General features: G+C 53.1%; 9 protein-coding genes across 9 annotated transcripts; 5 read left to right on the plus strand and 4 right to left on the minus strand.

Annotated features, from left to right (window-relative positions):
• The first annotated feature begins 1,726 nt into the window (after positions 1–1,726).
• On the plus strand, positions 1,727–3,188 carry HD553DRAFT_305201 (uncharacterized protein). Its single transcript, XM_046179123.1, has 2 exons — positions 1,727–2,011; positions 2,085–3,188. Exons 1-2 carry the CDS (start codon positions 1,856–1,858, stop codon positions 2,748–2,750), a joined length of 822 nt encoding a protein of 273 aa, XP_046039166.1. The 5' UTR covers positions 1,727–1,855; the 3' UTR covers positions 2,751–3,188.
• A 251-nt stretch (positions 3,189–3,439) lies between these two features.
• HD553DRAFT_155846 (uncharacterized protein) lies at positions 3,440–5,556 on the plus strand. Its single transcript, XM_046176785.1, has 4 exons — positions 3,440–3,929; positions 4,000–4,540; positions 4,606–5,264; positions 5,341–5,556. The coding sequence occupies exons 1-3, from the start codon at positions 3,571–3,573 to the stop codon at positions 5,218–5,220; spliced, it is 1,515 nt and encodes a 504-aa protein (XP_046039167.1). The 5' UTR covers positions 3,440–3,570; the 3' UTR covers positions 5,221–5,264; positions 5,341–5,556.
• A 343-nt stretch (positions 5,557–5,899) lies between these two features.
• HD553DRAFT_339335 (uncharacterized protein) lies at positions 5,900–7,508 on the plus strand (the record flags this gene model as incomplete). The annotated part of the gene is made up of 3 exons (XM_046182432.1): positions 5,900–6,255; positions 6,323–6,848; positions 6,912–7,508. The coding sequence occupies 3 exons, from the start codon at positions 5,900–5,902 to the stop codon at positions 7,506–7,508; spliced, it is 1,479 nt and encodes a 492-aa protein (XP_046039168.1).
• Positions 7,509–7,678: 170 nt separating this feature from the next.
• Positions 7,679–9,027, minus strand: HD553DRAFT_155834 (uncharacterized protein). The gene is made up of 4 exons (XM_046176784.1): positions 8,809–9,027; positions 8,478–8,748; positions 7,824–8,408; positions 7,679–7,744 (listed from the first exon to the last, which is right to left on the minus strand). The coding sequence occupies exons 1-3, from the start codon at positions 8,853–8,855 to the stop codon at positions 7,869–7,871; spliced, it is 858 nt and encodes a 285-aa protein (XP_046039169.1). The 5' UTR covers positions 8,856–9,027; the 3' UTR covers positions 7,679–7,744; positions 7,824–7,868.
• An 802-nt stretch (positions 9,028–9,829) lies between these two features.
• On the minus strand, positions 9,830–11,266 carry HD553DRAFT_339337 (uncharacterized protein; the record flags this gene model as incomplete). The annotated part of the gene is made up of 2 exons (XM_046182433.1): positions 9,830–10,295; positions 10,965–11,266. 2 exons carry the CDS (start codon positions 11,264–11,266, stop codon positions 9,830–9,832), a joined length of 768 nt encoding a protein of 255 aa, XP_046039170.1.
• Positions 11,267–11,597: 331 nt separating this feature from the next.
• HD553DRAFT_339338 (uncharacterized protein) lies at positions 11,598–14,017 on the plus strand (the record flags this gene model as incomplete). Its single annotated transcript, XM_046182434.1, has 15 exons — positions 11,598–11,662; positions 11,729–11,734; positions 11,800–11,820; positions 11,885–12,058; positions 12,130–12,246; positions 12,356–12,465; positions 12,540–12,633; positions 12,703–12,739; positions 12,808–12,979; positions 13,046–13,056; positions 13,121–13,188; positions 13,256–13,306; positions 13,366–13,662; positions 13,738–13,848; positions 13,912–14,017. The coding sequence occupies 15 exons, from the start codon at positions 11,598–11,600 to the stop codon at positions 14,015–14,017; spliced, it is 1,440 nt and encodes a 479-aa protein (XP_046039171.1).
• Positions 14,018–14,205: 188 nt separating this feature from the next.
• Positions 14,206–19,879, minus strand: HD553DRAFT_333708 (uncharacterized protein; the record flags this gene model as incomplete). Its single annotated transcript, XM_046182114.1, has 6 exons — positions 19,447–19,879; positions 19,074–19,357; positions 18,512–18,558; positions 17,933–18,315; positions 17,542–17,729; positions 14,206–17,044 (listed from the first exon to the last, which is right to left on the minus strand). Exons 1-6 carry the CDS (start codon positions 19,528–19,530, stop codon positions 14,206–14,208), a joined length of 3,825 nt encoding a protein of 1,274 aa, XP_046039172.1. The 5' UTR covers positions 19,531–19,879.
• A 425-nt stretch (positions 19,880–20,304) lies between these two features.
• Positions 20,305–21,149, plus strand: HD553DRAFT_280641 (NADH2 dehydrogenase). The gene is made up of 3 exons (XM_046178109.1): positions 20,305–20,379; positions 20,444–20,734; positions 20,923–21,149. Exons 1-3 carry the CDS (start codon positions 20,342–20,344, stop codon positions 21,008–21,010), a joined length of 417 nt encoding a protein of 138 aa, XP_046039173.1. The 5' UTR covers positions 20,305–20,341; the 3' UTR covers positions 21,011–21,149.
• A 1,254-nt stretch (positions 21,150–22,403) lies between these two features.
• On the minus strand, positions 22,404–24,186 carry HD553DRAFT_305224 (Sin-like protein conserved region-domain-containing protein). Its single transcript, XM_046179124.1, has 4 exons — positions 23,348–24,186; positions 23,065–23,279; positions 22,819–22,995; positions 22,404–22,752 (listed from the first exon to the last, which is right to left on the minus strand). Exons 1-4 carry the CDS (start codon positions 23,901–23,903, stop codon positions 22,618–22,620), a joined length of 1,083 nt encoding a protein of 360 aa, XP_046039174.1. The 5' UTR covers positions 23,904–24,186; the 3' UTR covers positions 22,404–22,617.
• Positions 24,187–24,532: the final 346 nt, after the last annotated feature.

The raw sequence follows: 24,532 nt of genomic DNA on the forward strand, positions 1-24,532 counted from the left end.
GATGCAAACAAGTTCGTCGTGGACGTGTCGCGGGAGTCTGCTAGTTTGGGAATGTCGGTGGGGACTTGTAGCTTGTGCCGTGTGAAAGGAGTATAAGAAGTATAAGTAGTTGTGCTGATAATGACTCGAACAGAGACCTAATTTTCCTGTTCATTAGGCTTCTCTTCTCGCTGTGGACCGATCGTCGCTCGACCCAAAAAGCTCGTTGTTGTCAATCACGCGACAACAACAACAAAAGGCTGAAACGCCAGTCAATAGAGGATCGGGTGTGTCTCAAGCCTCCTCGGTTCGGCGGGACGATCATGACGATATCACGGCACCTCATCATTCGGCCTCTGATCAGAGATAGTCGCTGTGCGCTGTAGCTCTGTAGATCTGTAGTCCGCTTGAAGGCAACAACATCAATTTGATGAGTTTGTGGATGGCGGCTGCGGACAGCACCTTTCGCTCGCGGATGCTCTTCAGACCGTTTTCAGTATGTTGTTGGCAACGACGCCCGAGCGATCTAACTTTTTTTTAGCTTGCGACTGGTTGGACGGACACATAGACCAGGCTTGTACTCGTATACCCATGGTCAGCGATCAGTAAGCAGAACGGTGGCGATCCAGGGCGATAACTACAGCCGCTGTCGTCAACTTCTCGCTTCGGTTTCCGTGAATCTTGTTGAACAACGTGCCATGCGAGGAGTGAGCGGGATCAAAATCTGAAACAAAGAACAATAACGACCACGCATGGATTGATGCGATCAGTCGCAACCGTCAAAGGCTCCTCCCTTTGATCAATCTCGCCCCATCGGATCAAAACAAAAACAGACAAAAAACGAAACATGGTACTTTGCAAGAATTTCCTGAAGGGGCAAACCTCGGATCCGAGCGAGAAACAGCAAAATCTCGAAAGGGCGGGGGGGACAACGAATCCCTTTGACTGTCACATGTCGATGACATCGATACCTGATATCCGTCCCGCGAGACTTGCTCACGAACCCGTCAGTTGGTTCATCAAGCCATCGATCAAGTAACGATATTCACAACTTCAGGATTGGCATTATATCCTCATATCGCCGCGAGGGCAGACCTAGACCCTGTCATAGATGACCGCTCCCACAACTCCATCGTCATGATCGGACCGGTTCCACCTCCCAGCTCCTGGCCGCTCGAGGATGTTCCGGGGACGATCCTCGACATCATCGTCGATTACCTAGCCGACGACGCCGAGCTCAATCATCATTGCGATGGTGGTCCATGTATCTACGGGATCGCGTGTTTCGGGGTCAAACCTGTGGTCCCCCTTTCTCCCGGCCTCAAAAACTTGTCCATGGTCAGCTCAGGTTTCCGATACAACATCATGGCCAGAAAAATCGCACATACTGTTCATCTCAAGTCGACTTCTCACATCCTCAAGCAACGGCGGAAGATTCGCAAAGAGACTTACGCGTGTATCAGGTAGGCTTGCAGGCCGACGGGAAAGGTATTCTGAACTCATTGAGACTGCCTATCGGTTCGATAGACAGATCATGTTCGGTCCTTCTAACCTACCCAACATCGACTTCAAAGCTTGGAGCGCTCATCGCAACGCGTTCATCAAGCTCTGCCCGAACCTCGAACGCGTCCGGGACGATTCTGGAGAGATCGCTTGCAATAAACACGTCTTCCCCGCTTCCCTCACTCACCTCCGTCTCCTGCTACGTTCGGACAAAACGAACGTACAAACCATTCACGCTCCGGGCCTTCGAGACCTCCATATCGGTCTAGACCCGTTGGGATTGACGGAGTACGCCGTTCCGCATCTAGCGGCGGGGTTTCCGAGAAGGCTGGCCAAGATCTTACGGCACGTCAAGAAACTTGATCGTCTCGAGATGCAATTGCCGGGACTACCTCTCAGGATTCATGAGAACTTCACAGAGCTGCAGTTGCCGGATCCGATACCCGCATCGCTGGAGACTTTGGGGTCGCTGGAGCTAGAGATCCCGTTCTGCACCATCGACCACGAGTCTCTACGAGCCACTGCATGGGTGAGTAGTTTCCTTATTCTACCAGGATTTAGCTCAGTCATAACGACGTGCTGATTTTTTATCATCTGTGCAGTTCGGCTACCTCGCCTGGCTCTGCAAAACACCGTCCAATTTCAATCGACTCGCCATAACCATGACCTGGTTGCCATCTCCTTTTGCTTACGGTCCCCCCAATCCTTTTCCTTACGGTCCTCCCAGTACACGCTCTATCTTAGACTCGATGGGTCTCAGCGGGGTAGAGGAGACGGATGGCGGGACCAGGCTCAAAGGCTCCGAAGAGAGTGCGGTCTCGGACCTTCAGGATTACTTTCAACACCTACTGGAGAGTCATCAGGCGCTCGAGGTCGTTCACTTCAGATGCTGGGCACTTCTGCCTCTCGATGAGCGAGCTCCACCCGTACTGTTCCGCGACATGATCGGAGTCAAGAAGCGCCAAGCCTCGGTGAACAACTCCGTTGTCACTGCGTTCGATGACCGCATTATATTCGACACCGTCGACAGGATCATCCGGGATACTCAAAAGAGATCGAAACAAGCCGTGGCCCTACCACCTATCACGATACACGGTCCAGATGGTCCTCTCAACATGGCGGATGCGTTCCCTCCCGAGCTTGCCGCTCACGCTGCTGCAGCCATGAACCAGATGATGGCAAATTTCGTGCCTGGAATTGCTCCGCTTGTGCAGCCTCCTGTGAACACCCAGCCTTCCGAAGATGATGAGTGGGAAGAGACAGGATAACGATGTCTCTCGTGAGTCACTTTGTTCTCATCCATAGAGACGGGTACTGATCACCCGATTATTGATTTAGCCCTAACCCTACACACACTTTCATATCGCACGAATCATCACTCGAAATCCCTAGCTAAACCTCGCTCTGCCGGCACTTTACGAATACGCAACCCTTACGAATATGAACAAGCCGTGACAGATTTCAACCTGTCTTAGTCGTACGGTCCTATTTCACGACCATTTCATACCACGCCGAATGTCCTCTTACATAGGTCTATATGCATGCAATATTAGGATGATGCAGTTCAAACAGTACTCCAGGAGCTGCTACTCAACTCGCCGACTGGGCCCAAGCCGCCAGCCCTCGATACGATCCCATCCGAAGAGGTTATGTGAAGCCGAGTCCTCACGCATGTTATAATGACCAAAGATCCAGTTGACGTCCAGTGGCTAGCACGGTCGCGAAGCCAGTCCCCTCGAACATCGCCTCAAAGTGGGTGGCAACGGCACCCGACCTTCTCACGCGATCTGTTCTCTCTCTGGTCGGAGAAAAACGGTGAAAAGGGAATTGTCAGGCTGGCTGACACTTTGCGAAATCAGTACCCCCTTCAATCTGGGTCCAAACAGGCCCGATAAAGGCCCGTTTGAGGCCAGATATGCTAAAACGCGGGATCTATTACTGTATATATGCCCTAAGACGCGAATGGGGTTGATATCCCCAAAGGTTCTAGCTCTGATAGGACTGCAGATACATCGATCAATGCAGGGTCGAACGTTATCAGGTCGTGACACAAGACCTGATACAAGCCTCGATATAAATCACTAGCAAATGACCCGTAAAAACGATCGAAAACGCAAATTGGCCAAGGCAGGGCCTGTTCGTCCGCCCAGCACCTGGCCGCTCGACCACATACCCGAACCGGTTCTGGATATCATCATCGAGTACCTGGCCGACTCTGCGAGAAATTTTCAGCCTGGAGGTGCCTCGAGTGTCTTCAGGACGACCTGCCTAGGTAGCGCTCCAGTCGTCCCCTTGACCAGCGACCTGAAGAACCTCTCCATGGTTAACGCCCACATCCGTCAGATGGTGATGGCAACGCATATTGCCCACACCGTTGCACTTGGATCGGCATGGCATATCTTCGAAACTAAAGAATCGCTACGCCCGCAAACTCTTGGGTCGATCAGGTCAGATAATCAATTGGCGATCTCGACGGTTCCAAACTGATCCGTACTTGGATTTGGCTCGAACTCACAGACAGATCGTTTTTGTACAACCTTCCGACCAATCTCAATGCCAGTCTCCGCTGCCGGACCTGGCAAACATGTTGTGGCGGAGTCACCGGAAAGCGTTTATCGAATCCTGCGTCAAGCTCGAGCGTATCGTCGATCAGACAGGCGAGATGACCTACTCCAGCCACCCTTGCCCAGCCTCTCTGCACGATCTGAGCATGAGACTCTTGTCTGGAACTCGGATGCCCGCTCCGATCGAGGCCATGGGCTTGAAGAAACTTCGCTTGTCGCTGGATCACTCTGCGCATCTAGAAGGTAGCGGCTCGCTCGAAGCGGCTTGGTACCGCGAGAAGTTAGGAGCGCTCCTGCGGAACACCAAGAAGCTCGACAAGCTCGAACTACAGCTTCCCGGACTGCCGGCTGCTCCACCACTTCCTGTGGAAGATGTACCGCCACACTTATGGACGAACGATCCCTTGCCCGCAGCCTTGCGTACAGCCGGGGTATTGGAACTGGATGTACCTTTCTGCACTGTGGAAGATAGGAGCCCGAGGGAGGCAGCTTGGGTGAGAACCGTAGCCTTGCTGGTGTGATTGCTTGATCCCTCTGACGAGTCTCGACCCCTCGATAGTATGCCTACCTTCGATGGGTGCTCGATACCAAACCCAAGTTCACGCAGTTGGACGTCCATATGACGTGGGACGAGACGTTCGTAGCGGGGCATGCCATGACGCCGCGAGGCATCTTCGATTCCATGGGTCTTGTGAAAGTTCGCCAGAGAGACGATGATGGCAAATCCTACGTCCCAGGTCGAGAGACGATGAGCCAATGTCTGCGAGACTTTTTCGGTTTCATCTTTGACGGACGACCCGAGCTGGAAAAGGTCCAGCTCAAATGTCTGGCCATCCCACCGACCTGGCCAGGCATGCAGGTCGGACCTGAGGTGTTCCGACATCTAGTCGGGACAAGGTATCCTCATGGAGCCATCCTGTTCGAAGATGTGATCGGCTTCGAGCTTGTCGATAAGCTGGTAGGAGAGCTCTATACAAGATCGACTCCCGACATTCACGGGGACACGTCGCGGGACGTATGGGTTGGAACGGACGTCCTCAGTGCAGACGGTGTCTTTGACGGGGCCGAATACATGAGGCAGTATATGGCGGCTCGGGATTCTCCGGCGAATGTCGAATATACCAGGCAAGTAATCGCAAACTACATGGCATCGATGCCAGCGGCCCCCTCTTAGTCGGCCGATCGAGGTTGGAGGTAGCCTTAGGGCGGTAGAACCACGTGCGTTGAATATCGCTCACTCGAAGACATACAGTATTCCGCGTTGGTGGGGCTTACCGACCATGCGATCCTCCAGGCAGCACTTCAATCACTGTCCCTCCTTATCTCGGTTCACTGCGCCAATTCTCCTGGTCTTCCGCTCTCGATAATTCACTCTGTGAAACAGGCGCGACCATTTCGAGCTTGGCGAGCGCTTCACGCGCAGATATGCTCAGCCGCCCGTTTCCGCTTGCAATGGTTGATATTATCCGAAGACTTTAAAGTTGAGTGATGCACCTGTTGTACTGTAGCCCACGATTTTTTGATAGTAGAACGAGACGAATTCTCTGATCTAGGAATCAGAAACCAGCGCGAGGCCGACGTCTTCCTTGTGTTCGGTTGCACGATCGCAAGCTCGACGCGTAACCGAGACAATAGAATCGAAGGGATGCCTTTGTGATTGTCGGTCGTCAGGAACAATCAAAGGACCCTCGAATCAAGGTTTCCGTATCCATCGCCGAAGGAGTGGGAGTGATGCAGTATGGTATCGGAAGCCAAAGGTATACGCATATATGCTGGCAGACCCCGTTTACATTTGCAGGGGTACGACCCATCGAAGAATCGAATACAGTCTGCGTTCAGATATTCGCACAATTATGACATCGATCGGGTACACTCATCACAAAAAGAACCGACCGACTCTTGGACCGCCGCTTCCGCCTAGTAGATGGCCGCTTCAACACGTCCCCGCTTGTATACTCGACGTGATCGTGAATATACTTGCCGACGCTGCGGTCGACTTGGTCGACAAGCCGGAGATCTTCAAGGTCGATCCGAACCTTGAGGTATTCAGGCCGCTTTCTCCTGAGCTGAAAAATATGTCGCTGGTGAACAAGGCGTTTCGCAGGAATATTATGGAGAGGAAGATCATTCATACAGTAGTCATCAAGTCTCCGCGGCATTTGACGAAGGTCCAAAGCCAATTTACGCAAGAAGGGAGGACTTATATCCGGTGAGCGAACCGCACGGTTACACACGTCTAGAGCATTCGATAGACGATCAGCTGATATAAGCCGCAGCTGTCTCATGCTAGCGGAACCCCACACTGCTGATAACGACTCCTTCGATGAGAAGAAATGGTCGGCTCAACTTCGACCGTTCTTGAAGAGCCTGTCTAATCTGGAGTCCATCTTCGATGAGAGTGGCGAGCTAGGCCGGACGAAGCACGCGCTTCCAAAGTCACTCCAAGGCATCGAACTCGTGTTGGCGCCGGGCAAGACGATGCCGCCGGCTTTGCAGACGCTTCGTCTTGTCGAGTTGTCGGTCAAGCTCAACGAGGAAAGCCAACAGGAGGAACTCAGCAACGCGGAATCTGCGTTGTACCCTCGGAAGCTCCGTGCTCTGTGCAAAAACGTAAAGGCCTTGCAACGACTCGTCTTAGTATTGCCAGGGCTTGCGACTTGCATCTGCTCACACGGTCCTCGCCTAGACCAAGAGCTCCAGCTGCAGGACCCGGTCCCCCAAGGGTTACCCTGTCTCGGCATCTTGACCTTGAAGAGCCCGTTCTGCTACATCGAACCGGGCGGCTTGCGAGAATCGCATTGGGTGAGTGGTGAGCCGGGTGGAGAGATAAAGATCTGTTGGCTGATTATCCCAGCTTGATTCTAGTGGGGATATCTCGGTTGGCTATTCCATACTCCAGCCCGCTTTAGTCGATTACTTGTCGAAATGACCTGGGTACCTTATATGCACCTCGACGCGCCGCCGACTGTGCAGCTCATCGCCCGGCGCATGGGGATCGCCGCATACCACGGAAGCGTATTCAAAGACCCTGTCACCGGAGAATCGAGTATCGCTTCTTTGAAGAAGAATACCCTCGATCAACCGATGAAAGATTTCTGCACCTCTTTGTTTCACAAGAAGAAAGAGCTGCAGCAAATCGTATTTCAGCTATCGAAATGTACCCCGATGGATCAAGGGCGACCGGTCCGTTACCGCCGCATCAGCGCGGTTCGACGTTCCACCGATGCTCCACCGTCTGATCCCGAGGTCACATTCGTAGATCGGCTCGACTTCAAGGTCGTCAAAGCTACTTGTGCCGAGGTGATCGCGATGTATACCGAGTGGTTCGAACCTCCGCCCGCTCACGAGCCCGGATTGGAGATGTGGAGGCGGATCTTCAGGCTGCGTGCGATGGGCAGAACCGGTGCTGGAGTTGAGGTGACCTACCCTGAGGATGGGCACCGCATGATACTCCTTAGCTAGCGGTTGATCATCGCTTTCGGAGCTTCGCCGAACAGATCATGATCGCGCTTGTTCGCCGTTCCACCTACAGTATCGATTGATTACGGGCCGTTCAAACCCATAAATCTACTTTCACCTCGTGCTTCGCCGTATCATTCGTTTTCAGTTCCAAAGATTGTACCTGAATAGGATATCGTATAGCTATGTTTTTACCGCCTTGGAATAACATCAACGCAACTATTGCCTAGCGCTCTTGACTGAATTGAGATTGATTGCACGGGAAATTTCGTGTGAGCGTCGTCGGAAATATCGAAATTCTGATGGTGGAGTGCATACCTCGAAATGGTGTCTCTGAGACCTGACCGTCGCCTACTCTCCGCATCACTCTGCACTACTTGGATCCGTCCGCTGAGGTCGGCGATTGAAAGAAGCCAATATCGGAAATATCAACGAGAGATCGCTCATGTCCTGAATTGCGCTATTGACTAATCCCTCTCTTTCCAGATCGATCTTGTCGGTGCAGCCTATTGTATCCTGTAAGCCTGAGGTGCCTATCACTCGGCTCGCGTGCACCGTGCGGAATGGCTTGGCCACGTCGTTTCCTAGTATATCGTGCATGCCCCTCATCCTCAGGAAGACTTTGTAGATGATGGTGATCTGCTCAAAGGCTGGGCGGGCGTATAATAAAGCTGCCAAGAAATCCTTCATGTCCAGAGTCATAGTGTCCACTCTATTATCCCGGCAGACCCAGCTGCCGGCGAACAGTGACTCATATCCCGAGATATGACCCAATCCCATAGCGATTGCGACATCTCTTTGGGTCGGACGTTCTTGCGGAATTATATCCGCATCGAACGTCATTGTGACGACGATGCTTTTGATCTTGGTAGGAGTGAAGAAGAGCCAAGAGAAGTAGCCCCACTACAGTAAGTAATACGGCAATCAGTACAGACAATGGCAGGTTGTTCTCGGTTGAAGACGCCCGCTCACCCAATGCGCTTCCCTTGCACTGCCTTTCTCAGGGGTACAGAATGGTATATCCATGACCAACGTGTCCAATCCTTTGAGGTGGCCGGGGAAAAAGCCGGGAAGATTTGATCCAGAGGGTAGACGACTCTCTTGTGAGAACCGAGGGCCAGGTAAGTTCGGCAGCTTGGTCTCGAACCAATCTAGATGTTCGATATGTCTCATAAGTGATTGTATGAAGATGCCGAAATCTTGGAAGTTATCGATCCGCTGCTCCACCGCGATGACGAGGCGCCTATACGTTACATTCAGCGTTGTCACGGAGAATCAGAATGGAAAACGAGTTCCGGCTTACTTGATCAGCGGGGACGTAACCTTGTTTGCCATCTTGAAGGCGTTCATAATCTCGTCACGGGATCATACTTGAACCAAGTCAAGGCACTTTTTCTTGGCAAATACGCTCCTGCGACAAGCATCGTCGACGACAGCCAGATTTCGCAAGTCCGGCGACAATTTTCTAGTGGGCGGGCCTTGGTCCTGGATGAGATGATCGACGATACGATCTAAGATCGGTCCGGGAATATGATCTAATTGCCAAGTGCTGGGCGGTCTGCTTGGCCCGAATGATGTGGACATTGGGATGCTGATGGTATCTATCGATTATGACTGGCGATAAGTCTGAGTCAGTTGAAGGGAAGAGATAATGTACTCTCTGCATCAATCTGCATATCTGTACGGTGTTATTTGATGACCCTCTCCTCCGCGTCGACACCATTTGACCATCAAAATCCCGGTCTTTTGTTCGCCTTTTTTGCTGCCGCGCGTCGACAACAAAAGATGAAACGCGAACAGTCAAAGCGCTTTCTCACGCCGGCAAGAGATCGGCAAAGCCCGAACGCAACTCAATCAATCAATCGTATGTCTATGAAATAATGGTGCGGTCGGAGTTCATATTGGGTCATGAGAAGAGGAAGGCCAGTCTGTATACCAAGGGGCAAATTCGTTTGCCGTGCGATTTCGCTGTGGACACGATATAGACTGATCGTCATGCCCACTGCGAGGGGCCTATGACTCGCGGATATTTGCTATCCTTGGTCGCCCCTTCGTCTGGTCTAGTAGTGGCGAGCGTGAGTGATTGAGGCCGCTGGAGTTGTACTAGATCGCGGTTGTCTCGTAAGATCCAGTAATAAACGACTGTATTCTTAAGCGGGTACCCAGATCGTCGACATCTGCCCGGCTTGAGATCCGAGCTTCCGATTCCTAAAGGTATACACCAAACGCCGCAGCCGAGGTGTCAGCATTCAACTGTTTTGCTGCGATCCTCGTGAAACGAGACTTGCCGACTCTGCCGTTGTCCAGCACAAGTTCCGTCGCGCTCAACCGGCCGGGACGTGTCGGTCTGCCCTCACATGCGCCCCGACGAATTGGGCCACTTGCTCAAAGTTGATATCGTCGTTAAGGTCGACGCCCCTCTTCTTCCTGTTCCTCGTCGCCCCCAACTGACGATATACGTGCGCCTTGTCCCTATCGGTTTCCCCATTAGAGTTCCGGGCCCCGTTCGCCATCCCGCTGGTATCAAAGGCATAGGCGTAGCGGAGGACGACCATTTCAAGATCATGGCGTGCGCGGAACAACTTTGTCAAGAAGACCTGCATATGGACATCCGTGGGCTGGCCTTTGCTCTTGGCATCGAGGGTCGCCTGCCATCGCTGACCGTTGGACCTCAGACGTACGTTGGGCAGACACATGGGACCCAGCAGAGCACTCGTCTCGGTGGGTGCGCCATTCCTGCTAAGTTCACTCTGCCAGTATTCTACGTCCCATACCATGATGAGTTCTAGCCTACGGATTGCCGTTGGGCAGTCGATAAGCCAAGCCCAGTAATCCCACTGACAGAGGAGGGAGGAGAATCGATAAGCTGGTATTTCTCGGGAGACTCATTGAACTGGCAGAATACTCACCCAAAGAGTTGCTCTCCGTATGTCCTCAAAGGACCGAACGACGACCTCGAGAAAAAGGGTTCCAACACTTTTCAACCCCGGCGGTAAGAGGTTTCTACTCTTCACCTCGGAAGCGAAGAAGTCTTCTGTAGGAGGTCTCAAATGGAGGAGCTCCAATTCCGTAACGTGACGCAGTAAAGACGCTACGTTCAGACTGAAGGCCTCGACTTCCTCCGGATGGCAGGTTTCGATACGGCATATAGGGTCTGCCGCGATATTGAACCCTTACACGCTAGGGATGCGTATAGCTCCCGGCGGTATTCTGCCTTTTCGCAGAGTCAGAGCGACGTCTCGGGAAGACTCGGGAATTGCTTGATCCATATAAGCTACCTCCCCGGTATGATCCACAACCATGATAGCGTCTGTGCATTGTGCGAGAAACCTCCTTTGACTCGATGGATCCCAAGGCACTTTGTCCGGAACCCCGTCCGTCCTTCCGAAAACAACCAGCCTGTTTGCAGATCTCACAGAGTGAAACGCTAGGTAGGTAACACCATGCTCACGCACTCACTCGATAAAGGGGTAGGTCTCCTTGCGAACAACCTTCAGAGCCTCGTCCAGCTCCTCAGGCGAAGGCAGTCTGATATCAGACATGCATTTCGTCCTACGGAAGATTTTCCGGCGACAGACAGGGTCGACCGAAGCCATTGCCCCGACTCCTTCCGGGTGTGCCGCTCCCCCTGCAAGCTCTGATTCGGCGGCGTCGAACAGGACGTGAAGGATGATGCAATCTAGGATCGGTTCAGGGACATGGTCGAGCGTCCAGGCGCTGTGGGGAGCGGGAGGACCGATCATGGCTAGCGAGTTGGGCATTTAGGTAAAATTTACTGCACCACTATCTCTGTCAAGGAGTGTCCATCTCTGCCAAAGACGAAAGGTTGCATGATAAGGAAGTCACAACACACAGCTACCAAAAGCTACAGTACAACTAGTGTTCACGGACGTTGACCGGCCGATTCGACGGCATCGGAAGCATTTGAAAGCATCCGGAAGCATATCTTCGGAACCTAATCATCCCCCGTTCGCTAGAGCTGCCGAGCTAAAACCAAGAGCAGTTGGCTAGGTCTTCCCTCGACTTGTGCAATGGTCGAGTGAGACTTGCTGGCAGATACGCTACTCACAGCCCTGAGCATCAATCGATAGAATGACCGAGACTGCTACATCTTGGAAGCTGCCTGTGGGCCAATTTTCGCCGAAAGACAAGGGCAGGTACGAGCTCGAAACAACGTGCATGCTCCTATAGCTTGGCTAACGCATCGATCGCTCTCTTTTCAGCTTTTCGTAAGCCGGCCAAGGTACTGAGAGGATTGCAGATAGAGGGGGGCTGACAATGATCTTGGTATCAGCTATACAACGGTGGCGAAGCGGTAAGCCGACTGGGTCACCTCATACGCTATTGAACCTGGCTGACCGTTTCGCAACGTTTCTTAGATGGCCGACCATTCTCACTCAGATCGTCTCTACACTCTCAAACGAGATACACCATGTTACCACATCCAAAGAGTCGGAATCAGAAGCCAGCAAGGAGAAAATTGAGGAAGGCAAGGAGATCATCAGGTCTATCAGCGAGTTGAAGCATGATATGGGCAGGAACAAGGTGTTATCGTGAGTCTCGACGTCCGAGCCATGTGTTAACACGCTGCGAAGTCTTACCTTGCGGACCGGATATGTCGCAGACCGATAGAAGATGATGGTGGCTCGAATGTCGACTGCTACAACGAACATCTGAAAGCCCTTGACGGGACAGACGATACCTGGTTTACCGCCGCTTGGCTCTTTGCGGAATGCTACCTGTAAGTATCTCGCTCTTTGCTCTTCAGGCTGCGTTTCGCTATAAGAGGCTGACACCGTGCCCGGATATCCCGGTACGCTGCTGCCGCCATGCTTCTGGTGTGTAATCAGATATCGGCGTCTGAGAACATACTTTGCTAAGACAAAGCATTGGAACCAGTTCGACCCGTTCTTCACCCAGAAAGCCGATACCTACAAATCGAGCTCTACTGCCATCATCCGTGAGTCTTGACAGTAACAGCTCTACGATCGCGAGATGATTCCTTGACGGCCAGACGTGATCCACATTCCGTAGATTTGGCCAAGAGCTTGAAAAAGCTGGATGGCGAACAGGACGAGTTGTTGCAGGGTTACAAGGAGAAGGGATCCGCGATGGAAGTCGTCTTCTAGTGAGTCTAGCGGTCGCGTCACGTGTACCTCCGGATCTGACGCGGATCCTTTGGGTTCGATTGTTTTAGTGAGATGATGCAAGCCGCTTTGTGGGGAAACGCCACCGTAAGCACAGGCTTTCGATCTCTTACCGCTATCCTTGCACAGCTGAGGCCCATTACTATCTCGTCCAGGACCTGTCGCTCCTCGTCGATCTGTCGTACTCGGACCTCCAAAAACTGCAACAACTCGGTTCGGCCAGTCAAGCGGAGCAAGCCAAGTTTATCCTTCGGAATGATCTGGAAAAGGTGTGGGCGATCGTCAAGAACGTCAAGAACGGTCGGGTTGATATCGTGCTTGACAACGGTAAGTTCGGCTAGAACGGGTCTACACTTTGAGCAAACGCTAAAATCGCTTCTGGATCTGACACAGCCGGATTTGAGGTTTGTCAAAGAATACCAGATTGTCGCACTCTGTCCAAACGCTGATCTGAGATCCATTTCGCAGCTTTACACCGATCTTATCTTGGCCGACTTCCTGCTCAGAACTCCTTGTGTCTCGGAAGTAGTCTTCCAGTGAGTTGCGGTTCAAGACCCTGCGATCGTACTGTTTCTGCGCTGACGTATGGCCTTTTGTCTACAGCCCGAAGGATATCCCTTGGTTCGTTTCGGACGTGATGCCATATGACTTCTCGTGAGCCCATCGTCGTTGCCCAATCCGATACGACTTGACGCTCACGTCGATGATATCAGCTGGGCTATCGATTCGCTGGCGGATCAAACCTTCTTTGCCAAACACACCGAAGGACTAGAGCAAGAGGATCTCGACATCCTCTCGGCTCTTTCCGCTCGATGGCGCGAGCATCTCTCGGCCGGACGGTTCAAACTGTCCGTACCGTTGGACACCCCCATCGGAAAGGTTACCGACCTGGGTGGGTTCTGGACGACGCAACACCCTTATCAGCGTATTCCCGAGAAAGATCCCAAACTCCAGAAAGAGCTTCAAAAATCAGACTTGGTCATCCTCAAGGGTGATTTAAATTACCGAAAGTGCGTCTCGGTCAACGATGTTCCCTTTTCTTCACAAGAGCGTTGCTGACGAGAAATGCGTGTACTTGCGGACAGACTCGTCGCGGATGGCAAGTGGAATCCTACGACGCCGTTTGACACCGCGCTAGGACCGATGGCAGGCCAAGTCAATCTGCTAAGCCTGCGTACCAACAAGGCCGATCCGATGTGAGTTGACGTAGCAGAGCAAAAGAGGCAAAGGCGATTGCGCTAACGTATTGTCGGCCATAGCGTTGGCTTACCTGAAGGGACCGCTGAGCGACTCGACAAGGAACACGCGAACTGGCGAGTCGATGGAAAGTACGCTGTCGTCTCTTTCTCGCAAAGGACGCAATAGACCCCCGCATAGTTGTAAAGCGAAAGCGTATTTAATAGGAGCCCATGCATGAAGACGATGCGTGTGTTTGTCTTGATACAAGTGGAGATCAGAATCAAGCGAAACCGAATTATAAGAGCACAAAGAGAACTATCTTAGTGCGGGGCGTCGAGCTCTCCGCGACAGGTAACATAAAATCGAAATGGCATCTAGACCTGATTGTCATGCGTGCGGGTGTAAAGTACTCCTCCTTGGAGACTAGCCTTGCGGCGCTGTCGAACGACGACTTCGCGAGGCGAACCTGGCGGTGAAACGGGAGTGATAGGAGCGCCGGGAGACAGAGGTGAGTTGGGCCACATCGGCGGCGATATCATTTGTCGTCGATCGCCCATCGATCGCATAGCCCGAGCTGAAGGTGCAAACGTCGGCGACGTGATGGTGGACGATTCGGGAGCGGGTCGGATCGAGGCGGACCTGCCGAGTCCGGAATCGCGATTGTATGGAGATGGCGATGGCGACGGAGAAGGCCCAGGTGAGCTGTCAATGCGGGCCCTGGCGATGCCGGACGCTGATGGTTGAGGCGCTCGAGATCGGACCGGGGTTGCGTGTGGATCATTGGCGGAAGTAGGCAAACTCAAGAACGCCAGCTTGCCCGTGGGTCGGTCGAGCGAGAGCGACAAGTTCAGCGAGGAGGCGGTGATAGGAGCTCTGGTGGTCGTACGGTGCTGTGAGAGCTGTACCGGACCTGAAGCATTGGAGACACCCGCGCTACCAGGCGACGATCCAGAAGGCATCCTTCTGACGACAATCTCCCACCGCATTGTCTCGCCGTCGGCGCTTGGCACACAGACCGTCTCGACCTGAAACTCGTCCTTGGAATCCCTTGGCACTAGCGCAGGCGATCGTGGCGGTGTCGTTGCGATGGAGAATGAGGTCGAAGAAAAGCTATCCTTGCGAGGTGAGACGACGCGCTCAGCCCGCGTGATCACGGCGTCCTCGACGCTAGATAGCTGCTCCTCGCTGTCTTCGTCCGCCTCGGCGCCCGATGTCGAGTATTTGTGCTCCTCGGAGTCGTCACTTGTCCGCTGTCTGAGGTGTGGGAGCTGAACCGGCTCCGCAGTACGGGATAGCAGGGGTACGGGTTTTCTCTTGGTGTTCCTCTCTTCGATCGGCCTAACTGGGCCGAGTGCAAATTCTCGAGTATGAGGGTCGAAGGTCGAGCTCGGCTTACGGGATAACCATTCGGCGCTGCTCGGGCTGGCCCGGCTCCCAGAGGGAGAAGCAGGTCGGAACGACGGACCTTGCCCTTCACCGGCCGAGGAGTATACATCAACCGAGTCTTGTTGCGCAGGCTGGCGTGGCGAGAGACAACCCGCCTCGACGCCTCTGGGGGGCCAGGCAAAAGGAACTGGCGATTGTCCCGATCGACGGCTCGCGACAGTGGGTCTCCTCACTGGAGGGGATAACGGGGTCGGGTACAAGTTGATCTGACTAGTACCATTGTAGGAACCGCTCCTGGTCTGTGCCAAGGGCGTCCCAGGCATCTGAGCCAGCTGTGTACGTTCGGGCGTGACAGGCCGTTGAATCGGCGCAGTGTTGGGTACGCCTGTAGATGGTACCCGTGAAGCGAGCCTGAATACGCCCTCTTTATCCTCCAGCGGGCTTGACGAGAAGCTCGGTTTGTCCCCTGCGGTAAACGAGCTCGAACGCAATTTGAGCCCTTGGTCCAGGCTTGTGGACCGGAATTCCCTCAGAACCGGGTCGTCCGCCTCGGAGCCCGTCCGTAGCCGGCCAAACTCTTGCAGAATTTCTTCCTGGGAAGCCTTGACCATCGGCCCGATCGGTCCCGAAATGTTCAGCCCTCCCACCGTCGTCGTCCCAGGCTTACTCGAACTAGAGACCCTGTTCCTGAACCCCAACTTGAAGCTCGCCGAACGATTGACGGCCGGCCCGCTGAAAAAGGTGGGATCCTCGTCGATCGAGCCTCTGGGCAAGGTCGAGGCGGTGGTGGAGTTCTGGTCCGGGTCTCTTGCGGAGGTAGAGAACGGATTAGAGAGTATCGACGACCCAGATCCCAATCTGCGGGTCCTCCCTGCGGGTTCCGCCTCCTGCCCGACTCCTCCTGTAGCTGTCCCTCCAGCATTATTACTCGTACCCCCGGACCCACCGGGAACCAAGCCGGCAAACCAACCCGCCCGGCGTTTCTCCCCATTCAGATTCCCGTTCTCTGACAACCCCCTGGGCTTAGATCGAGCGTGCGGCGAAGGAGGAGGCATGGCAGACGATCCCCTCGGCGCCACGGAGAGTGAGAGATGGTGAGTATGCGAGTGCGTTTGGGCGTTCGCCGGGTGATGGTGATCTGGGAACGAGCGAGAAGGAGAGGCTGAACGGGGAAACGAACTCGGGTTCGAACCTGATCCCATATTCATTTCCCGTGATCCGGGTATTGAAAAAGTCGTTTGTGCCGGCTGATGCGAGGAGGTAGAAGAAGGGATTCCTTCTGTGATACTCGTCATCCTCCTCCCATGTCCAATACCACCTCCGGATCCCGGATCGTCCGTACCGGCATTCCCTTGCACATCCTGCCCGTGGCCTGGTCTCGTCGGCGACCCACTCCCGCCCGCTCCAGCACCGGTAGATGACCCGGCAGTGACGGAAGAAAACCTCGACTTTTTCCCTCGAGACCAAGACCCACTCGAACCGAACCTGCTGGGAGGAGGCGGAGGGTTTGCATACGTGTTCTGACTGGAATTCTGGTTTGGATTGCTATGCGTAGCAGTATTGTCAAACGAGCTCGTACTAGGTGAACCAGAGCGGACGATCCCGTGAGACTGGGGATTCGTCGGGTCTACCTGAAGATTGGTAGAAGTTGGGAACGGCCAAGGAGGTTGCGAGCGAGGTGAAGGAGGTGTGATTGTCCGGGCCGATGTCGACATCGAAGCCGTTGGCGGCGGTGCTGTACTTTGTTGTGTGTGTGCTTGTTGGTATTGCGAGGGGGATTGTGGTGGAGGGCCTTGACCACCAGGTGGTTGAGCCTGGGTCGAGGACCTGAAGAAAGACAGAGTAGGTGGCATGACTGTTTGCTTATCCCAACCTGTTCCCCTCTGCTTCTTCCTCTTTGGGTCGTCTTTCGTCCTTCTTGCCTCTTATTGTACTCTGCTTGAACTTCGGGAATCGGGTCCGCAGAGCTCGTATTCCAGACGTGAGACCGGCCGAAAATCACTGGGTAACGTTACGTGAACTCGACGAGCCCGAAAGAAGATGGTTCGTTCTGGTCCGACCCGAATGTGGTAGTCGCCGGCTCCGATGGCGATGCCGATATCGGGTCCGAGTAGATGTCAAAGTGGAAGGAAAAAGTGCAGATCCGAGATCAAGGTGGCTCTGACAAAGCAGCCGGTAGAGATTGAGTGGGATGCGGTCGTGTCCGTGTGTGTACAGTGAATGTGGCTTCCGAGCTGTGTTTCCAGAGGATATGTTTGTCGAATCAAGCCAATGAACTGAATCGTGATGAGGTCTTGTCCATATGCATCGTTGGTGTAGCGAACGATCCCCCGCTGTAGCCCGGTCGTTCACCGCAATATTCGCTATTGATTGCTCCAGCAGACCGACTATCCTCTGGTTTGTCCTTCTGGTCCTTCTTGTCCCCTCCTGGGTATCGTGACGTCTGTTCGGATTTGGCCAGCAAATCTAACAGAGAGTTGGTACTGCCAAGTACGGTTGGCAGTACGGCGACCTAGTACGATGAACGATAGCACGTCACGTATCCTATCTCGGGATTGTCTAAGGTGGGTTCGTAGCGATCTCTCGCGGATCCTCTACGGTACCAGTGTCGTCTTGTCGACCTTACGTTCTGGTGGCTATTGTCGCTATAGCACTATAGCCTCTATTCTGATTGTATCGTTGAGATGGTTATGGTCGCGACCGTATTCGATCGACCCAGCCCAGCTCGCCGGATCGGGAGAACAGTAAAGCAAGCCTCGAAGGCTTCGAAGGAGAGCGACGTCGACCCGGAGATGGGTGCGGCCGGCTGGGTGTTGACGGTGGTAATGGTGTCTCGAGGTCTGAACGAGATGATGCGGGACGGATCGAGAGGATCTCGAACGAGTTTCCGAGATGGTAGTGCATGGGAGGCCTGAAAGGTTGTACGTGCGTATGCTTGCGTGTGTGAGAACCGAAACTACCAGATATGGGTGTCACGATCGCTCTTTTGTTGACAAAGTCGGGCCGGGAACGCGGGGGGATCAGGTCAGCAATTCCCACGATACAGTACTCGCCAAGCATCCCATCCCGTAAGATGCGGGCAACAAGTTCCAGGAACCCTCACACGAGGTATCACGTCACGCTCATTCGAGCTGGGGTGGGCCGAGCGTGTCTGGCATTTCTGGACTCCCCGAGCGATCGCGGGATCCGGTCAAGGGTGGTTCGGATGATCGTGATGACATCGAGATTGGCGCGAACGAAGTGACGCTTTTCATTTCGGAAGTATAAAGTGAAGAACAGTGACAAGCCACCGACGTCGAGAGCATGTCCAAGCGAAACGCATCGATTCAGCGACTCGCACTCTGTACAGCGAAGTCGCAGTATCGCAAGAGCCTCGAGGTGCAAGACGAAGACTTCTTGCTACAACTCGCAGCTTGAAGAAGGGTCCTTCTCCTCTTAATCTTGACTGCCGGATCATGATCAAGTGCCGAAACAACTCGCAGCAGAACGGGAGCAATATGGTTAGTCTGGGTTGGCGCAGTTGCAAACGGACATATGACAGACGGATGTCCACTTGTAGGATCTTCCCATCAGTATGCTAACGCTTCAGGCGTTCATCACGGGACATACACAATCATGTACCACCTTAGCGATACTGCCGGCCTACCTGTTTATGTTATTCAAGTTACGTTGCACGAGCAGGCGCGACGCGTTTGACGGTAATCGAGCGCGGCTTGGGGCAATGTTCGACGTAACTTTCCGCAAGCTTTCTCCGACCCCCAAGCGGTTATCGTTCATCAAACTAATTCTCTGGGTACATCCCGCGTTCTATTGTGACTGAAGTGAGCGCTATCAGCGTCGAATCAAGAGAGCTTACGGCGGGTCGCCGCTCATCCATGTGTCGATCTCGCGCTCAGTGAGGCGCGCGTTGCAGCGATATGTTCGACATAGTAGAAGCGCAAACAGTCGCCCGAGAAGCGCAGGAAGTCTTTCGCTCTCGACCCTCCACGATCCGAAGGTATAAGATGCATCGACTCTCAATCTTTTCGTACTCAAGATTCCTACTTGTACGATTTGGCTCACAACCTCGGCAGGACCAATATGGTCAGGATTCGTCTTCGAGCGGCCGGGATTGACAACAACGAGGACGATGCACGGTTGCTACCGATTCGAGCCGGACTTGATTTAAATCGTGAGCATCCCTTCTCGTTCTCTTCTCTCTGTCCTTGCCCCGTCTCTCCTACACCTACACCACACCCGAACAACAAGAAACGACCAGCAAGAGAGACGTCGACCTCGTCCTCACTCCCACCAACCGCAATGATGACACCCATTTCAACTAATCGTATTCACACTGTGCGACTCCTCTCGGGGAGAATGCGCGAATCGAAAATTATTACAACGGTATCTGAGATCTCCCACACACCTGCCTGGACGTTACTCGACCTTCGTGGCTTGACCGAGATTGAGATTTTTTTGATGAGCGGTCGCTGATTGCGGAAATTCTCTCCTTTTTAAAGGTTGTGAGACGGAATGCCGGACGTAATTGCCCGTAAGCCTACCATCTCACCGCTCGCTCCTTGGGGCTTTTGCTATAATCACAGTGCCGTTTATATCGTCACGAATCTCTTGTACGCTCTGTCATATGATTTCCCGTTTACTATCAATCGTTACAATCACCCTTCGTACGCATATGTTTGGCCATGAGATGACACGATGCACGATGTCTCTGCCCAGTCTACCAGAGACAAATCGCAACGCAAATTCAATCCTTTGCTCATACCATGTGAAAGTCATCCTGCCGAAACAACGCAGAGTTACGCAAGTCACGACCTATGTGAACGGGGACAACGACAAGCTGCAAGCTGTCGGCCTGCATCATACCAGCTTCTTTAATCCGTCTTCGCAACCTGGTCAAGATCAAGTCGATCTGAGCTAGAGCTGAATTGAGTGGTTGTTGATTGGCGTCAGATCTGCAGACTTAACTTGAAATTGAATACTTGTTATGACGATTGTTCTTTCAGCCTAGGGCGACCTCGATCAAGTTGTCAAAGTGTGATCTGAACGAAATCGTGATCTAGTCGTATGGAACAGATATCCCAAAGACACCATAGACTCAAGGCTAGACTTTCACTCTCTGTTATCATGTTCCGATCATCCCGTGTCCTCCTCAGCGCTCTGCAGTAAGCACCTGTCGTGTTGGACTACCAAACACTACATCTGACGCCCCTTCCCGTCCCATTGCAGACCCCACCGAGTGACCACCGGTATCACCGGTCTCGCCGTCCACCCCGCTCCTCTCCCTCACCTCCTCCAGACTTACAAATCCACCCTTTCCATCGTCTCCCAACTCCCCAAAGAATCCGTCTACCGTCAAGCCACTCAGGCTCTGTTGGAACAGCGGACAAAGCTCGTCGCATCTGCCAACGAGGACGTAGCGAAGGTGGAGAAGGAGATCGACGAGGGGATGATCGAGCAGGTCATTGAGATGGCCGAGGATGAATTGAAGTTGGCGGGCAAGATGTTGGAGTGGCAGGCGTGAGTCACGGTCTTTCGCAAGATACAAAGATTTCGGTTTTGACAAGCTTGACTGATATTCGAATTACCTTTCTTCGTCCTTGATCCTCCTCTACATCACCTCCTGTTCCCTTGCTTCCATTCGTTCCCGGTTGTTTATGGACTCCGGAACATCACTCCTTATCACCTTCCCACTCGACCTTGAACAGCCACGAACCGCTCCAGATCAAGCCATCTGCGGATCAATGGGAACCTATCGGCCCTGAGCTCGGTCAGGCCTTTGGCGGTCCTCACTAGATGATCGAGTGGACGAGGGAAGAATCGGGTTCAGATGGAAAGAGCAACGATTGATGCAGGACTTGGATGGGGAAGGAGAATGAAGTAGGAGAAGGTGTATAGTCGAGCTATTATGGAATGAATTGAAACAGACAAAAAAGGGTTTCAAGATCCCTCAGCGAACGCCGTTCAGGGGGCGACCCCGGGGATGTCAGACCCAGCCGAACAGCAAGGGTATTGTGCCGCAATGGAGAGGGACTGGACACGCAGACCTGCCGAATTAGATGCGGCCCAGGCGTTCAAACCCTGACTCTTTCGGCAAGCGGTAACGAGACCGAAGAGGTAGACTGTTTTCCCCTGAAAGTCCAAGCTATATGCCAACACATCAAAAGGCTTGATGAACTTGTTCTCACGCTTCCAGTTACTGACTTCACATCTAGTCGACGTCACAATATCGTCAGGGACCCATTTCCGCAAAGCTGCGGATTCACGCTGTTTGCTGCGCAGATCCGCTCGATATGATGGGACAAGCTCTATGGGTCAGTCTTTTCGGAGGTGACAGGATACGTACCCAGTCGGGCTGATTAGTTTCTGCTCGATTAGTGGGACTATTGGTCATGGCTTCTTCTCACTGCGACCAGGTTTCAGACTCTCACCCTCGTCATGGGTTTTGATCCCGCCTTCACTCAACACATGTCCATGTATGCGAAGCCAAGATGCTGTTGAGGCATATGTGCTTGCCCAACGTGGACGCATATCATGACGGAACCCACTTGGGTTGGCACGTCAAACTGGAAGGCGATCCGACCGACATCGGCATGCAAACCTTTCTGTCGGTGTTGTTGCATACACGCCCCGACCTGGAGAAGATCAGGCTGATTTTCTCCATCATAGAGAATGACAAGGTATACCCAATTTATCGCAAAGTGCACGCAATCAGGCGTAAGAACCCCAAAAGCATCCGCGATATCGCTCATTGCCAGGACTTCATCGATCTCGGGAGAGTCGAATTCATCGTATCGTATGGAACCACGCCAATGATCCCGGCGATCACGAATGAATGTCGCTCCCGTGGCCCCGACTGCGACTTCGGTTGAGATCAGTTCCGCTACTTTCGCCTAGCAAATTTTGCCGACGATCTCTCCGCTCACCGGCGCATACTTGACGTGACATTTCACGAATCTATACACTACCATTCCCGCATTCCTATCTCGAACTTGACGACCTCTCTCGCAGCATTACGACCATTCACGACACGATCTCAATATGATTTCTTACTTGACTTGCTTGTAGTTCCTGTACTTTATGTGAACGGTCAATCTTATGCAGCTCGCGTACCCCTATACTTGAACATGACCAGACAAGGTCGATCTCCTTGCGAGATCATGCTGGCATGTAACGCATCCTTTATAAGCCTTTCAACACGGTAGCACGGGCGGTTTGACCAGGCTGAAATTATGTCCGGTCACGTTGAATAACAAGACAGCGGGGATATAACGATCATAATAAAGCATCCATTCCCAATGCAAGATGAATTCATGTGCGCGTGAACTATCATCAAGCTGAACGTGATCCTAAGCTGTGCCAAGTATGCATGTGATGTAGTTAGCTACGACAAAGAGGCTAGTCTAGTTCGGCAACTTGGCCCCCTCTCCGATATTCTCTTTCGAGATGAAATCGAGATTCTTGGTCCCGCACTTGAGAACGGTCCGGTTCTCGTCCGGCAAGATCAACCTGTCCAGAGCGTCGGCTACTTCGTCGAGCTGCACAGTGAGGTTCCACATCAGCATCGCAGAACAGAGACGACTGTTACGGATCCAAGGACTTACCTGCTCTCCCTCGACCCAGTTCCACTGCTTCCAAACATCCTCCATCTCGTTCTTGAGCGACTTGACGATCCTCGCTCGGATCTGGCTCGTCAACCCGATCGTACCTCCGGTACCCATCTTGGTGGTTCGGCGAGTCTCGCTATCGTGCGATAGGTTGGGCATGGAGGCGAGTTGCATCTGAAGGAACGCGGGTTGTTGGATTTAGCTCCAGAGGTATCTCAGTCATGACAGGTTTAGCCGTCTCACGGTAACGCTCTTCAGCTCGTCGGACCCAGGTTTCTTGTTCTTCCCAGCAGGCGCATCATCCACATCCTCGTCATCCTCCGACCCGGAGAAATCGTCGCCCCCACGACGTTTCCGACGAGCTTCTTCGTTCCGCTTCTTCTTGTCCAGGTCGTCCAAATATCCGAGCTCAGGACGGAGTTGAACGAGCTTGTTGATGGGGTGGACGTGTAGAGCGTCTGCACGGATAGGTAGAGGGTTAGACGGTGAAGAGGGGATTGAGCAAATCAGAAATCAAAGCGCTTACTATCATGCACGATCCCACTCCAATAACCCGTCACATGCGGGACTTCTTCGCTCCTCAACCTCATCTTACTTCCCCACCCTTCCTGCCCCGACTTCATCTTCTTCTTGTCGTCCTTGCTGCCTAATCCGCCTTTTCCGCCCTGAAAACCCATCTCCTCCGCCTTTTCCTCGTCCCAGACGTCTTCCCTCATGTCCACAGGGACTTCGAGTTCGAACCTCTCGACAGCCTCTTTCATCCTGGCGGTGATTGTTTGCCCCTTAGACTGAGCGTAGGGGGAGAGGGTGATCGGCCGGTGATGCAGGGGGTATTGGAAAAGCTGCAAAGTAGGAGCTAGCTGGGCAGAAAGGTAAATGGGGAGAGTATAGGCGATGGAATCCGAGGGATCTTCTTCTTGTAGAGAAGCGAGAAAGTCTGGAGAGAGATTGTGATGCGGATCGGCGTTGATGTCGAACGGAGCTTGTGGGGTGAAAGATGGACCAGAATCGACGTCCATCCCGGTTCCGACATCCTGCTGGGGCTGAGAAGGACCCGCCTGGGGTTCGGTGTCTACCTCCATGATCGGCTCTAATGCTAGTCTCCTTGGTGGTGGCTCGTGATCTCCTTCACTGGCTTGCAGATTCGGAGGAGGACTAGCTTGTCGTAAAAGTTCTTGGATCTCCTGTCGATCGACGTCCCGTTTCTTGCTCGGGCTAGTGAGCGTCCTGTCCACCTGTCCTACAGCCAACGAAGATTTTCCCGGGGTCGATTTGATTCTTTTGATAGAGGGGCTACCTAAGACGTCCTTGTGTCGAGGAGTCTTCGGTGTCGAGTGTTTTCTCGAGGGAGAAGGCGTGTGTAGATGTGTCGAATTGCAACAACGGCAACGCCAGATGTATTGCGATTGCGGGGTCGTCGGCGGGTCCTGTTGAGTATGAGTTGGGGTCTTGGGCAATTCAGTGGCTGCCTCTTTGTTCTTTCTAGGCGTCTGCATCTATCGTTGGGACGGGTAGGGGAAGACTATGTCGATAGTATATAATAGTTAGTAGCAGTCTCTGTGAATATCAAAGAGCAAGGTTTGAGCAAAATTCATGACTTCGGACTTGAGCGAAAGGGGAGCGAAAAGGGGTCAGGAATCGATCGTTACAACCCTCTACATGCTCACACCTACCTACACAGCTACACATCCCATCTGTACAAAAGACAATA

The sequence above is a fragment of the Filobasidium floriforme genome, assembly GCF_021052385.1.
Source record: "Filobasidium floriforme strain CBS 6241 chromosome Unknown HD553scaffold_3, whole genome shotgun sequence".
In the NCBI taxonomy this organism is placed as follows: domain Eukaryota; kingdom Fungi; phylum Basidiomycota; class Tremellomycetes; order Filobasidiales; family Filobasidiaceae; genus Filobasidium; species Filobasidium floriforme.